This window comes from Artibeus jamaicensis, unplaced genomic scaffold, assembly GCF_021234435.1.
Source record: "Artibeus jamaicensis isolate MK-2021 breed Jamaican fruit bat unplaced genomic scaffold, CSHL_Jam_final scaffold_2693, whole genome shotgun sequence".
Classification (NCBI taxonomy): Eukaryota; Metazoa; Chordata; class Mammalia; order Chiroptera; family Phyllostomidae; genus Artibeus; species Artibeus jamaicensis.
This window is the reverse complement of record NW_026522033.1, coordinates 254001-269780: the sequence shown is the minus strand read 5'-3', so window position 1 is coordinate 269780 and position 15780 is coordinate 254001. Positions and strand designations below refer to the sequence as shown.

Here is a 15780-nt window from a genome sequence, read left to right as displayed (position 1 = left end):
GCCCAGACGGGTGTTTATTAACCAGGACACCAAAGATGCTAAAGATAAGACAAAATAAAGATCAGCCCTGGCTGAGTGGCTCAGTTGGTTGGAGCACTGTCCCGTCCACCAGAAAGTTGTAGGCTGGATGCCCAGTTTCTCTCTCCTTCTCCTTCCCCTTCCCCTCTCTCTAAAAAATCAATAAATATATCCTTGCATGAGGATTTTTTAAAAAAATACAGATCAACTGGACTATAATGAGATTTAGAAATTCTGTTCTTTAAAATACACAAGAAGGCCCTGGCTGGTGTAGCTCAGTGGATTGAGCACAGGCTGTGAACAAAAGGGTCGCTGGTTCAATTCCCAGTCAGGGCACATGCCTGGGTTACGGGCCAGGTCCCCAGTAGGGGGCGCACAAGAAGCAACCACACATTAATATTTCTCTCTCTCTCTTTCTCCTTCCCTTCCCCCGTCTCTAAAAATAAATAAGTAAATAAATAAATAAAATCTTTAAAAAGTTCACAAGAAAGTGAAATTTCAGCTAGACTAGAAGATGCTCACAAGGAATGTATCTGAAAAAGAACTCACATACGTAACAAGGAAAGAGAAAGCTTCCTACTGTTTAGTTCAAAAAGGAAAAGATAGTCTACTTCTTTTAATGAGGAAATGAGGAAAAGACCCAAATTGACATTTCAGAAAACTAACAAAGACATAGCCAAATGACCCAAACCATATGAAAATGTCCCCAACTGCGTCAGTCATTGGAGAAATGCAAACTAACCACAACAGTGTCGCTAAAATAAAGAGCGGAAACTTGACAAGTTTTCTGAGAATGTGAAATAACCAGGAAACTGAAATGCTCTGGGTATCCGCTGATACCATTGCTCTGAAAAAATGTTTGGCAGTACCCACAAGAGCTGAATAAACACACAACATGAAAAAAAAACAATTACACTCCTAGGTTTATACCAGCAGAAATGTACATACAGGCCCGTTGAGAGATAGGTATTCAGATATTGAAAACAGCCATAGCTGGTGTAGCTCAGTGGATTAAGCAGAGGCCTGCAAACCAAAGGGTCACCAGTTCAATTCCCAGTCAGGGCACATGCCTGGGTTACGGGCCAGGTCCCCAGTAGGGGGCGCACAAGAAGCAACCACACATTAATGTGTCTCTCCCTCTCTTTCTCCTTCCCTCTCTCTAAAAACAAATAAATACATCTTTAAAAAAATAGACATTGAAAAGCGTTATTATCTATCTTAACCAACCAAACATACACAGACTCATCGAAACAGAGAATCAGCTGATGGGTGCCAGATGGGAAGGGGGTGGGGTTAAGAACAGATCGGTAGTTATAGACAGTCCCTGAGAAGTAAAGTACGGCATAGGAAATAGAGTCAATAATATTGTAATGACCGTCAGATGGGTACTAGACTCTTGAGGGGAAGTACTTTCTGATTTCCATAAACATCTAACTTCTATGCTGTCAGGTTTGTTGCCTAGTTGAGGCGGGGGAAGTACTGGGCGGGGCAGGGTGGGGTACACCACAGACGCAGATTCTATTTTGATCAGTTTTCTGGTTTTCTTGCGGTCTGTTGATTTCACAGGGGGTTTCTTTATGTTTTGGCTCTGTTTGTTTGATTTTTCTCTAAGTTGGCCTTTCGACATCGACCAGCGATGTGAGGGTAAATGAGGACCGATTGGCTTTCAGAAAACAAAACAAAACACAACCCCTGATGTGTAGCTTTTGCCAATGTCTATGGTGTAAATACGGACACTAAGGCAGAGTCTGAGCTACCAACGTGGTGTCACTGAGCGTGGAATTGGAAAGAGATGCCCACAGCCAGGTGTCAGGAGCCGGTCTGAGCTGCCCGGCCCTAGCAGACCACTGAATACAGCCTGAGGTACAGTGAAAACCGAATTAATCCAAAGTCCTGGAACTGGAGGGCTGTCTTAGAGATAAAGTTTAAGTGGGGAGAGGCGGAAGAGTGAGCAGCAAGAGGGTAGAAAAGAGGAAGAGAGAGAAGCGGGAGGGAGAAGACAGGGGCAAAAGGGGACTGGGAGGAGAAGAGAATAGATAAAGAAGATAGATATTTAGATAGATAAGAGATGGATGGATGGATGTTTGGATGGATGGGCGGATAAAGAGACACAGAGAGAGACAAACATCTAGATAGATGGATGATACACAGGTGATTTTTAAAGGAGACATGCATATTTAGACATAAATATAAGATAGATAACTGATAGATGACAGCTCATGATGAACTTTAATACACAGATGTAGACATAGAAGAGAGGTATCAATACATGATAGAAAGCTGGGTAGGTGATGATGATGATGAGAGAGAGAGAAAGAGAGATGGGGGCTAGAAAGAGAGAATCTCATTTGGCCAAAGGATAAGAGGATTTTAGATAAACCGTTAAGAAATAGTATCACGCATGGCTATCAAATGGAACTCAAAGGTTCACCCAGTAACTCCTGGCCTTCCATGTAGGAAAATCACTGGCTTTATAAGTGGTGCTGAGTCAGAATTCTCAGAATAAATGTTGGAAGTTGTGTGTTGTAAATGTCTTCATTTCCCAAGAATCGCACACTGACGTGTCTCGGTGGCAGAGGGGTGCTGTGTGCTGTAACGGGGTCTTGGAGGGGAGGAAGGGAAGGCACAGAAGTGTCAGCAGTGAGACGAGTGCAGCCCTTGGTGAGACCAGGGTGTCCCGTTCGGGAGCTGAGGCTGTGGGCAGAGCCGCCCTGCTGTCCGTCCAGGGACCCAGGAGGAGGCGAGGGGAGCCTCACTCAGCCTCAACGCCCAGGAGGCTGGGCGCCTTCCTCAGCCCCAACCTGGGGAAGATCAGAGACCTACTTACACAGAGTGGAGAGAAAACCAACCACCCGTTGTCTGGGTGGTTTGCTGTTTGAATTGTGGTGGGGAGCCCAGCCCCCCACATCCTGTGCACTTGAAACTTTGGACTGGCCCCTGCTTCGGGTGCGGCTGAGGCATTTTTCTTGCTGTTATCTTTAAAAATTTGTACTTTATTCTTTGCTTCTTTTAATTGTTGGTCAACTACAGTTATCTCTATTTCTCCCCCACCACTTTTCCCCACTCCACCCCCTGGTACTTCCCATCCTCAATCCTTCCCGCTTTTGTCCATGGGTCCTTTCTACATGTTCCTTGCTGGCCCTTCCCCTTCTTTCCCCCCCATTATCATTCTCCGCCCTCCCCTCTGGTTACTGTCAGTTTGTTCTTTATTTTTCATCTTCACCCCCCCACTTTCATTACCTTGTGTCTCAGTGAGTCCGGAGAAGGAAGGGAGGGGGAGATGCTGATGGGAAATCCTCTCCTGGACACACAACCTCCCACAGCCCAGGGCTGCAGGTGGGAACCCTTGGGCAGCTGAGCTTCTCCCCAGCCCAAGTCCAGGCCAGGCTGCCAAGGCTGACAGTCCAGACAACACTGTGACGTTCCTGAGAGCCTCGGCTTCAGGTGAAGGTGGATCAAGGTCAGGAGGTCTTCCTTCCAAGTTCCATCGAGGCCTGAGGATTTGGACGCAAGCGGGTGAGTCCACCTGCAATCCTGGGTTGCCTTCTGGGCTGGACACCAAGGTCCTCCCAGCAGGAGGAGTGAAGGGGCTGAGGAGCAGGAGAATGTGGGTGCCTTGGGAAGGGCTGTGCATCTGGGTCTCCTGGGAACACCAAGAAGCAGAGACCCCTGGGCATTCTAGGATCAGGCTCTGTCCTGCAGACCCCATGGCAGACACTCCCGTTTGGGCTGAGCCAGCTGGGCACACTCAGAAACAGGGGGGTCGTGGGGATCTGAGCAGCTGCTCTGTGTGTGAGGACGAGACCCTGGGCTGCAAGGTGCAGCTAGGGCCAGAATCCAGCTCGAGTACCTGGGCCTGTCCCCGGGGGGCCATGACCCCATCCCAGCCCCAGGAGGAGGACTGGGCAGCAGGGATATTCCAAGTATTCTGATGCAGACTCGCCTTTGTTGAAAATCGAGATAGAGCTGACAGGGAACACTGTGTAAGGTGAAGGTATACAATGTAATGATTTGTGGCATTTACATGCAGTATAATTGCCACTGTAGCTGCGAGGCTCACAAACACCTCCCCAGCCCTGCTTCTGCCCTTCCTCCCAGCACCCAGCTGGGGGCCCCACGTGCCCTCCCTCCCCCAGAACAGCTCCCGCAGCCTCTCTCCTGTAAGGCGTTTAAAGGGGCTCCATCCCTTTAGGGTTTTGCATTTGCTGATGGGGCAGCCCGCCCTCTCCTGTTTGCAGGGCCATGACAGGGGCGGGACGGGGGCGGGGAGATGGGAAGGAAGGTGGTGTTAAGGGCGCATGTTTACTGCACTGACTCCCTTGCTGGAATTTAACACGCAGCTGAACACTAAATGCCTGGAGGGGGGGTCTCAGGCTTCCCATTTTTAATGTGAAGACACGTTGGTGTGAAATGGTGCAACGCTTTGCGCAAGAACAGCGGGCTCGTGTGTGGAGCTGGAACTGAAATTTATGTCAGCTGGTTGTGCAAATCCTTGCCTCTCTGCCTTGTGCCGGGGATTAAAGCGAGGTCCACACCCAGGGGGTCCTCTGGACGTGAGTTCATCCTCATCAGAGCCTGGGGGGAGGAAATAGTTTTGGAAGCCAAGGCCCTCCCCTGTCTTATGAGTGAGAAACGTGGAGAGGACTGGAATCAGCTCTTCCCCTTTGTACAGAGATGTTGATGCAACAACCCGGGATGGGCCCCTGACCAACGCTTCCTCTCCACTGTGGCAGCTCTGTCCTCCACCTCCTGGCTCCAGGACGGTGCCAGCTGCAGGGCTGGCCATGGGTCCAAGTCCCACCTGCCTCTTAGTCCTTGGTGAGTCCAGAATTGCAGGGACAGCATCCTGGGACAAAAGGGTGGAAGCTAGGGGAGGTGTCTTCATCCCTTTTGAGTCCTGACTCAAGCTCAGGGGACTCCCGGTCCCTCCTGGGGGTCTGACCCCTACCTCTGGCCCTGACCCAAGTCTGACCATGGAAGGTTGAGACCCAGAAAAGGGGACCTGGGGTGTGGGGACAGGTTCAGACTGAGGACCTGTTTGGGAGAGGGGACTGGGGCATCGTTGAAACTCAGAGCAAGAAGAAGGGCTGTGCTCAGAGGTGAAGCTGAGGAGGGAGCTGGACACTCTCGGGGGCTGAGTCCTGCCTCCATCAGGGCCCCTGACTGCAGCCCCCGGGGGAGGCCGGGCGCTGGGGCGTTTTTCTCACCACAGCTTCTCTCCCAGTGCTCTGCCTGGGCCAGACCGTCCACACGCAGGAGGGTGAGTCTACCATTTTCAATTCTATTTTTCATGAATGTTGTGTTTTCTGACAAAGTATTAATATTTCTTAGAGGCCTCTGGTGGCTCGTCTTCACCTCGGACGAGACCCAGGCCCCTGTCTCTGTCTGGGTGGGTCTGTCCTCACGCTGTCTGACCCGCTGATCTGGGGAGAGGCAGCCTTTCCTTCACTTCCACACACACCCTGGTCCTGCTGCACCTGACCTCCTCCCAGGCTTATGTCTCCTCTCGCTGGGCTGGTTCACAAGTGGCCTTTGTATTTCAGCTCAGTCCCTTTCCCCTGTGTCTCCCAGACAAGGTCAGTTGTCCCCTGTTGGCCCAGAGACTCCCACACTCACACGGGGTGCATGTCACCCACCGTGCGTGGCTGTGGGTTTGCACGACCCCTTCAACTGCTTCTGTGCTCCCTCTTCCTTCCAGTCAAGGAGGCAGGCGACTGTGTGTGTGAGTGTCGTGTTTGTGGGGTCAGAGGCAGATGGGGCGCCTCTGTAGATGGAGAGGAACTGGGATGTGGATGACCCAGGGAACCAGAGGGGAACCTTGGTCAGCGTCTGCCTCTATCAAGCTTGTGAGACCTGGGTGCCATGTTTCTTTTCAGGGATAAGAGCCCTCTCCTCCCCCCTCCCAGCCACACGGCACACATGGGGCTTCAGGACCCTCAGTACTAGAAATGGGAACAGGCTGCGAGGAAGGTAGAGGATGCAGTGGGAACAGAGCTGAGTGCTGCTCAGAGGATGGCCCTGGAGACAGCAATTCCCACCCACTGGGGTCATGTGACCAATCTGGGTGGAGCTCTACCTCCCTGGCTTTCAGGGGAGCTCTGCAGCCCCCCTTGGTCCCCACAGTGCCACCCAGCTGCCCTTCAGTCCCGGCCCAGGTCACTGCCACATCTCAGACACCTGCTTCTCTGTCCCCACATGTGACCCATCACTCTCACCATCTGCCCCTTCCTTGTCCCCTAGAAAGTGATCGTGAGCAGAGAGAGGTGACTGACTCCTCTTCGCCTCACTCCAGTGTCACCCTGAGAACAGTCTGACATGTGACAAGACTCATGTCACAGGGTCCCGTGTCAGGGGGGTCACTCTGCAGTGATGAGGATTCACAGTCACTGGAGTGGTTGTGGGGGCTGGTGTTTGGGGACAGGATGGTGGGAGGTTCTGAACTGGGTTGTGGGGATGTTTGCACAACTCTGCACGTTTGCTGAAAACATGGAAGTCAACCCAGAAAACAGGGACTGTGAATGTGGTGACTTCCTCCAGAGAGACCCTGAGATCTGCTCTGCTTCCTCCCAGGTCTCCTGCCCAAACCCTCCATCAGGGCCGAGCCAGGCCCTGTGATCCGTAGGGGACAGCCTGTGACCATCGTGTGCCGGGGCCCAGCTGGGGCTGAGCTGTTCCGTCTGGAGGACAAGAATGGCAGAAATGTCCTTCCAGATCAGACAAATGTGTCTCAGCGTGGTCCTCACTGGGCAGAGGCCACATTCCACATCAAGGCTGTGAGTGAGGACACTGCGGGGAGTTATTACTGTCGCTATGTCAGTAGGCCCAGCTGGTCTGAGCGCAGTGACATCCTGGAGCTGAAGGTGACAGACGAGGACGTCTCCACTCCACCCTCAGGTTTGCCCCAGGTCCCTGCACCCTGTCCCCAGCCCTGTCCTCTGTCCCAGGCTCCCTGCCCTCCTGTTGACCCCCAGCCCTGTGGCTCCTCTGCCCCTCTGCACTCCTGTCCCTTGTCCTTCACCCCCAGCTCAGGGCCCAGGAGCCCTGGTCCCATCTGGACACCACGACGGCCTGGAGTACTGAGCCCACATTCTTGTGGACACAGAGCTGCCCCTGCAGGGCTGGGTGGGGAGTGGACGCCCAGAGGTCAGGTGGGGACAGACCCCTGTTGAGGAGACAGGTGTCACACCTCACAGGATGGGGTTTTACTGTCCTTTTTCCTGGGCCAGACTCGGAGGGACCCCAGGAAATGTGTCCTGTATGCGTGATTGATTCTTCTTGGAAACTCATGTGGCCCAGGGGCCAGGAGCAGGGCTGGGTGTTGCTTTGCAGAATTTGGGGGTTGAAGCTGTGTCTCCCCAGTGTGTTCGGGCCTGAGATGTCCTGCACTCAGAGTCCATCAGGGACACTCTGACCCCTCCATGTGCCCCTGGGGTTCACAGGAGCAACTCCACGCTGACTCTGGGGTCAGGAGCAGCTTGGTGGTGGGAGGTGAGGGGAGTGACCACTTCCCCTCAGCAGAACAGAGCAGGGGGCTCCCCTGACTCCTGCCCCCATTTCTCAGGAATGTGAGGGCTCATCTGGGACTGAGTGATGCACTGATGTGGCCTGTGGGTGACGATCAGGGTGGGGAGGGGCCAGGCTGAGTGGGACAGACCCCAGGCAGCCCCCACAGAGCAGCAACCCTCTCCTGCTCTGCTCACGGGAGCCCACAGAGTCGTCACCTCCACCCCCCCTCACACCCACAAAGCCCCCGCCCACAGCTGGTGAGTAGAGACCGCAGCCTGGAGGAATTTTGGGGGGCTCTGATCTGAGATACTGCTCTGGGGTCCAGCCCTCTGCCCTGGGCTTGGAGACTCAGAGAAAGACAAACACCACAGGATCTCACTTCTGTGTGGAGTCTGGTGAACAACACGATGTAACAAAGGAGATAGAATCAGAAGCGCAGACACACAGAACAGAATGACAGCTGTCAGGGGGAGGGGGCTGGGGGCTGGGTAAACAAGGTGAAGAATTATTGGAATAACTCACATATCTGTGTGTATATATGCATACATACACATATATACATGTATGTATTTGATATGCAGACACGACCACAGCCTGCAGACAGCCAGAGGGAAAGGGGGTGTGAGACATGGAAGAAGGGCAAGAAGGCCAGGTCGCTGGGGACAAAAAGAGACTTTCCTCTGGGTGATGGGTGCACAATGCATTGTGCAGATGATGTTTCACTGAGGTGTGCACTTGGAACCTGTATGGTGTTATTGACCAATTTCACCCCAGTAAGTTCAAGTTCAGGAGCAGAGCACAGCAAAGGGCTGGCACAGGCAGGGCGGCACTAACGTTGTGACTGGGACAACTTCACTGGCAGGATGGACGAACTGGGTGTCAGGTTCTGTGGCAGCATTTCCTGCCCACAACTGCCAGTTGTGGGGGCGGTGGTGCTTATCTGACTTCTAAGAGCCCCCGCTTTTTAAAATCTGGAGTAACAAAGCTCAGATTTCTTGCCCAAAGACACAAGGTCATGAAGAGGCAGAAGCAGCCCAGGGTGGACGCAACCCAGGCCCCAGGGTTTGTCCACAACTCTGCAGCGCCCCCTTGTGGGCAGAGTCCTATTACCTCGCAAGGCTGAAGGGCTGAAGGACAGAAGGACAGGGGGCATGGGGACCGAGATCTTCTCAGCTTCCAAACTCCGACCCTAGGAGAAAAGCGACCTCTTGACGGTTGTACCTGGACAGCGACTTTTGTCACCTACAGGCAGAGACTCCGCTCTGGGGGAATCCTGAGCACAGCACTGCTGTGGGGACAGGGAGGTCATTATGCAGGGCCGGGCACTGAACTCTGTTCCCGCGAGACAGGGACTGCGGGACAAGCTCTTACCACCCTCGAGCACATATTTCGTTGTCACCACGTCTGCAGCAGACGCCCCCTAGCGGCGGGCTCGATGCACACGGGGAATCAGGAGAAAGGGTCCCTGTCCGTCCAGTTCTAATGGGGAGAATTAGAACGAGCAGAAGAAAGGCCTATATTGATGTGTCTACATGTGCACATACAAACATAATTTACAGTGTGAAGTTTCAGATTTATAATTTATGTCAGTGCATATATTTAGATTGAATAGTAAATATATGTCATATAATTAATATAACACACATTAACATGATCACAAATGCACATAGGCATTATATATTTTTCATGTATCACTAAAATTAACGTATATAGATTTTCACATATAGACCATATATGATACAATAAAGTGTAATTTGTGAAATGGATATATATGACTTATGCCCTATAAGTTTTTAAATAATTTATTTTAAAACAATTATATAATTTACATGATACCTATACAAGTTAAATCACGTAATTCATACATATTTACATTTACTATCATTATACTGCAATCACGTAATTCATTATAAATAAACACCTTATGCAATTACATGCATGATACGTACACTTCATGCACAAGGAATTTAATTCGAGGTGAATGTCACCCAGGGAAGCTCAGGCTGCGGCGAGCAGAACGGCAGGTGAGTCCTGGATCGCTAACATCACAGGTGCCCAGGGAAGGACGCTCAGGGAGGTGAAGCTTTTTACTTTATTAAAGGGATAGTGAGGACTCAGCCTCCGACAGCGGCGGGGCCGCGGTTCCAGCAGAGGGAACAAGGGACAGTTTGGTCCCTGGGCCTGGACCAAACTCCTCAGTCTGACCACCTGGGACTCGAGTAATGGCGCGCATGCGCAGAGGAGGTAACAGGGACCGAGGGGGGAGAGAGCGCATGCGCCAAGCTCAGACCCTGTCCTGGGCTCTAACCACTGGCCTGCTGGCTGCGGGGCTTAAGGCCACATGAGGGCATCAGCTTGGCTCTCTCCCACGTCCTGCAAGAAGGGAACGCGGTATTGTACCTGCCTCATCCAGTGAGCACGTCGGTAGCCAGCAGTGGTCACTGTGCCCTTGCAAAGTGGCTAGTGCAGTGGAGGGCGTGGCTTTTACGGTTATTTAACTTCAATATCAGTGGACTCAGTAACATGCGTGGTACCAATTTGGATAGGACTGAAATGGTATTTCCATCCCCACAGAAAGTTCCACCAGCAGAGCAGCACCGGGAGTGGGGGGAACAGGTGAGGGTCCCGGAGCCAGGGAGGCCCCCTGGGTGGGGGGCAGGGACACTCGGAGCCTCCTGGGCCCAGCTCTGGCCTTTGACACACGTCCTCCTGATGCCTCACTCCTAGGACACAGGCAGACAGACTCCCCGGACACTGAGACCAGCAGAGAGCGATGGGGTCAGACGGCCATGGACCTGGAGCCTGCCTCTTGGGGGAGGGAGAAACCATGGGTGTCTGTGTCCCTCACATTCCAGCTCCGCCATCTTCCTGTGACAGGATGTCCCCACTCAGGGCCCCGGTTTTGTAAAATGAGGGTGATGGTCCCAGTGTGGCAGGACTACTGGTCACGTGGGAGATTATCCGTGTGGGTGTGAACATGCCCAGCACCCAGCACAGGCATGGTATGCAGTAGGTGCTCAGCAAATGCACGCTGCTGACACCTTGGTTCCATTTTCCCTGCTCCCTCAGGCCTGTCCACGGACCATCTTTATATCCTTGTCGGGGTCTGTGTGGCTTCTCTGCTTTGCCTCCTCCTCCTGGCCCTCCTCTTAGTCCGCCGGCAGCATCAGAAAAAACGTGGTAGGTCTCAGGGTCAGGGCGGGGTCGGGTGAGAAGGTATTTGGGGTTCTGGGAAGACAGCCTCCCTCCTAATTCACACCCCTGACTGTCCTCAGGGCCCCCCAGCAGCAAGGGCGAGGAGCCAAGGCCCCAGGAGAGGTGAGGCTTCCCTGGGGATCACGGGGAACCACCTCCCAGTTCTCTGTCTGCAGGTGCCCCCCTTGCTCACCTGTTCTTCCTCCTCAGGCTCAGCCCCACAGTTGACCTCACAGAGAGCCCAGCAGGTAAACGGACAAGGAGGGGGGCCTCTTGGGAAAAGGGCATTCAGTGCCATTCTGGAGGGTGGGAGGGTGTCTGGGCACATTATAGGCTGTTGTGGAGCAGGAGGGTATGCACTCTGACCCTGTGAACTCTCAGGCATGTTCGGCTTCAAAGGTCTACCCTCAGGAGCTGACCACTGTTCTCTCCCCTCCAGACGTGGCCACCACAGTGGAGGCCCTTGTGGACGAGGAAAACAGGGAGATGCACAGCCCAGTGAGTCCTTGTCTTTGCCACTGGTTTCTGGGTAGCAGGGCACCCCCACTTTAACGGGTTCACAGAATCATCCCAGTGCTTCCAAAACCTCACCAAATCCTGGGTGAGGATTTGGAAGCAGATCGAATGTGCTGGGTGGTGCTGGCTCAGGGACCCTCATGAGGTTGCTGTGCAGAGACCAGGGCTGCACCCAGCTGAAGGCTTGCCCGGGGGCTGCGTGTCCACTTGTGGGGGGCACCCCCCCAGGGCTGGGGGCGGGAGGCCTCAGTTCCTCTGCAGGCAGGTGGGCTCCTCCACGGCAGCCCCCCTCCCCAGAGGGAGAGATCCCAGAGAGGATGGGCCGAAGCCACAGTGTGGTGTGTGGCCCCTCCTTGGAGGCCACAGGCCTCACTGGTGCCATAGTCTGTGGGTCACACAGACCAGCTCTGCCTCTGTGTGGAAGGAGGCCACCCAGTGCAGATTCGGGAGGTGGCATCACAGGGGCCACAGGGAGGCTGGCTGCCCAGTCTTTCCTTCCCACAGCCCCCACCCCTCAGCCTGGGCCACACTCACTTAGCCTGGGTCTGTCCCTCAGAGCCCTGCTGCAGGGGACGCCCAGGAGGTGACCTATGCCGAGCTGGACCAGCGGGCCCTCACACGGAGAGCAGCTCGAGCCGAGTCCCCACAACCCACGGAGCCCACAGCCGAGTCCAGCATGTATGCAGCCCTCCCCAGACACTGACCTCAGGACCACCTGGCCTCTGCCCCTCGAGACGCAGGACGCCACTCTTGCAAAGGCCGGTAGCGGCCACTTGGAGGACTCCCCTGTTAGTCTGTCTCCTTCCTGAAAGGCATCGACACATTTCTCCTGGAGACAAGACCTGGACTTCGGGGACCCCTACTCAACATGTAGGAGGTTTATTAACCAAGAGGCCCCTCCTACAGTGAACCAGCTTGGTGAAGCACACCTGTAACACTTGTTTCCAGAGACCCAGCTACTGGCACCTGGCAGTTTCCAGAGACCCATCTAATGTTTGGCAGCAGTTTCCAGGGACCCATCTAATGCTGTCTAGCACTTTCAAGACACAGTTAATGTACAGCAGTTTCCAGACACCCAGCTAATATGGCCCAGCTCCTGTCTGCAGACCCCGTTTATGCAGTCAAAGTGGCTGCCCCATCAAGTTTAAAGGAGTATTTACCCTGAGAACCGCTAGGGGGCGCAAGCGTCCCATTCGAATTAATTTAGCTTTTTTTTTTTTTTTTAATAGGAAAAAGAAGAAAGTTGCATGCCTGGTACAGTCCTGGTATTTAAAATGTTATTGTATATTAAAAGAATATTTTAAAAGTTCAACCAAAACTCAGCCAGGTTTTTTAAGAGTGCAGTTGCTACTTTAGTTCTGTGAAACATTAGCATATTGACTCCTGGGGCAAACCCTCCATAGCACCCGCGGTCTTTCCTCTGTCTTGTTTTTTAAAAACTAGGGACTGAAATGCTCACTAAGTTGCCCAAGGTCGGCTACCTGTGACCTCAGGGGAGGAAAACATCTCACTAAGCAGGAGGTTTCTGTCCTGGCTCAGAGAGGGTGGGTGTCCAGCCTTCCTCCTCGATTTTAAGTTGTACTGATCTTTAACCTGCCTTTTCTACCCAGGGTCAATTTTCCTCCAGGAATTTGCTTTCCAATTCTCCATTTTTATCTATATTTTCTTGGGGTTCCATCGTGTATTGAGTGTCTGCCTTTCCATCTCTTTGTTACTTTCCATCTATTGGTGCATTAGTGTGGGTTCCACAGGGACACAGAACCAGTAGGTTCTGGTTTACACGTCACCTAGAGACACACGAGTGTAAGGACGGATCCACCACAGGAAGAGGCTCACAGGTGACAGCACCTGCAAGTCCCACCAGCTGCCGTCTGCAGTCTGGACACCCAGGGGAGCCGGTGCTGTAATTCTGACCACAGACGCCGGGTTCCCTGCAGCACACAGGGACGCTGACTGCTGTGGCCACACTGCCCTGAGTCCACAGGGTCACCTCCTGGGTTCTTCCCCAGGGCAGAGCCCGTGGTCTGAACCTTCTATTTCCTGGAGGTGCTGGGTGACTGGGGCTCGGGAACATGGCGCCCTGGGTAGGTGGCGCTGAGACCCAGGATCATAACCCACAGGGGACCTTGGTGTCTGGAGGGGAAGGCACACTCCCAGAGCCCGATGCTCTTCTCCATAAGCAGCAGTGACCACAGGGCTGGGTGACCCCTGGGTTGAGCTCCAGGTCTGGGGAGAGCAGCAGGTCTGTGCTCTTGGAGGGGCTGAGCCCCATCCCATCCAGGAGGACACACAAGCCAGCATCTCAGACACCTCCTCTGTCTCCATCTGAGCTCACCTGGCTGAGCCAGGACAATGAGGACGTCCCTTCCCGATGACCCCAGCTCTTCCTGGGAGGCTGCCTGGTGCTGTGGCCCAGCAGCCCCTCCCTGGCCTGTGACCCTGAGAATCTCAGGTCTCTCCCTCCAGCTCCTGATTCTGCCCTGTCTCCTCCTCATGGGGCTGGGCCTTCCCCTGAGGTCATCATGATATGACTCCATGTTGTGAGGGACAGAGGCTAGGAGTCCCCCTTCTCTCCACACAGTGCCTGTGATCTGTGCCATAAATGGACCCAGAGATGCCCACAGTGTCCAGTTAAATCGAACCCCGACCCCTGTGGTTCATTGCAAACAGAACCTTCCATGAAGCCTCGCACACCAACCTTTGGACAATGTAACTGTCTCTGTAGTGCATTTGCTTCTGTGGACTGAGGGGCTTTTAGTTCAGAAAGACCCGAGCCAGCTGGGCTGCAGGTGGGTGCTGAGCACAGCCCAGGGTCACAGGACACAGAGGGGCACAGAGACAGGGGCATCGTGACTGAGCAGGTGGCCACCTGCCCTGGGGAGCATGTGGGGGGCAGAGTGAGTGTCCTTCCCCAGTGTGACACTCTCCTCTCTGTATCCCCCTAAGTAATAACATGAGGGTCTCAGGAGAGTTGTATGGTTCGCCTTCTGCATGTGGGAAACCACAGTGTTTGCATACGTGTGTAGTTGGGAACGGTCCGGCTGTGGGACCAGAAGCCAAGCCAATAAACACAGAGAAGACAGTGACAGGCTGGTGAGGGTCCCCCATCCCAGCACCCTGCTGGGCTTTGGTGAGTTGGACCCCAGGGGCAGAACCCCAGGGACTAAAGGGGTGGCATCCAGGGTGGGGTCCGGACCCCTCCTCCGTCCTGACTCTGGTCCAGGACCTCCTGGGCCCTGGGAGAGGGGCCATTCCACAGGCCCTGCCCACTCCGGGGCACCTGGGCCTGAGCCTCCAGGGGAGGGACTAGTCTCCTAACCTGACCGTGACCCTGGGAAGGGCGGGTCCCATGGAGAAAGGCCGTGGGATGTCTGGGTGGGAGGTGCCCGGGAGGGTGAGTGAAACCCACTACAGAGGGAGGAAGCTGCCCCCGGGAGTCGTGTGGATGGGGTGGTTTGGGGGTTACCATGGAGGCAAAGTCTTTCCCCGCTGCACACTGACCTTGACCCCCAGGTAAGGGGACTGAATACTGGACATTTTTACCCTGGGCCTTTCCCTGTCCTGCTCTCGGCCTGGGCTGGGCATCCACCCCCAGGAGAGGAGTCATTTTTATACCTCGAATCCCTCCCACCCCAGGGGCAGCTCTGACTGGAGTCCTGTGGGTTTCAGGAGGGACTGAACCCTGGTTACAGGCAAGGAATGTCCCTCCCGAGTCTCTCCTGATGGCTGCAAACACCCCCGGACGTCAGCCCTGGTCTCCAGACGCCTCAGAGCCAATACATGCAAAACTGGACCCTGGTTCTCACCCAGTCCCACCTGAGTCCTCACCAGTCTGCCCCCGTTTTCTCAGTGAGGGTCACTGGTCAGGACCAGGGAACACAGTCACCCTCGATTCTCCGCATGTCCCTCCTCATGTCCCTCCATCCCAGATCCTTGCTGGTTTCCCTCCACGTGTCCTCACATGTCCTCACATGTCCTCACGTGTACCCACATCCCTGCTGGGGACCTTTCCCCAATCTGAGCTCCCTCACCCCCCATGCACAGCAGCAACTGGGGTCCCCAGGGGACAGTCCCTGCCACCTTTGACCTGTTCTGTCCGCCAGGTGAATGTAGAGACAATGTTGGTGACTTTCCTTTCCCTCTGGAACCCTCAACTTCTGGCTGGATTGCAGCCACATCAGGTCCCTTGTCAGTGTGTGTCCCGTGGCCACGTCCACCTCCTGCCACCTCCTGTCCTGCTCTGTCCCAGTCCCTTATCCCCGGACACGGTTGGTTTCTCTTGTCTTCAGTTGACAAACGTGTATTAAAGATATTCACCCAACACAATGAGCAAGGAAGTGGGTGTTTTCCCCCCAGCTGGATACTTTCCTTGGAACAGCGGCCGAGCGTCTGGGATTTTGTCTGGGAGGCACCGTCCCTTTCGGATGCTGCCTTACACAGTCACCTGTCCTTCTGCCAATGGTCTCGTCCTGCCACTAAGAAGAGGCAGGAAGCGCTGTTTCCTTTAGAAGCAGCCCCACTGCTGCCACCTGTGGTCAGGGACAG

General features: G+C 54.1%; 1 protein-coding gene across 5 annotated transcripts; it reads left to right on the top strand.

Moving 5' to 3' along the window:
- The first annotated feature begins 2658 nt into the window (after positions 1-2658).
- Positions 2659-12544, top strand: LOC119048085 (leukocyte-associated immunoglobulin-like receptor 1). 5 transcript variants are annotated; one of them, XM_053656700.1, is made up of 11 exons: positions 2659-3534; positions 4392-4571; positions 4691-4836; positions 5243-5278; positions 6589-6912; positions 10099-10302; positions 10594-10704; positions 10800-10842; positions 10930-10967; positions 11159-11217; positions 11792-12544. In XM_053656700.1, exons 3-11 carry the CDS (start codon positions 4803-4805, stop codon positions 11936-11938), a joined length of 996 nt encoding a protein of 331 aa, XP_053512675.1. In that variant the 5' UTR covers positions 2659-3534; positions 4392-4571; positions 4691-4802; the 3' UTR covers positions 11939-12544. The 5 variants fall into 5 exon arrangements, with proteins under 5 accessions (XP_053512675.1, XP_053512674.1, XP_053512676.1 ...); XM_053656701.1 differs by lacking the exon at positions 2659-3534 and having other exon boundaries at positions 4359-4571; positions 10099-10140; positions 10252-10302; positions 11792-12543; XM_053656699.1 differs by lacking the exon at positions 4392-4571.
- The last annotated feature ends 3236 nt before the right edge of the window (positions 12545-15780 follow it).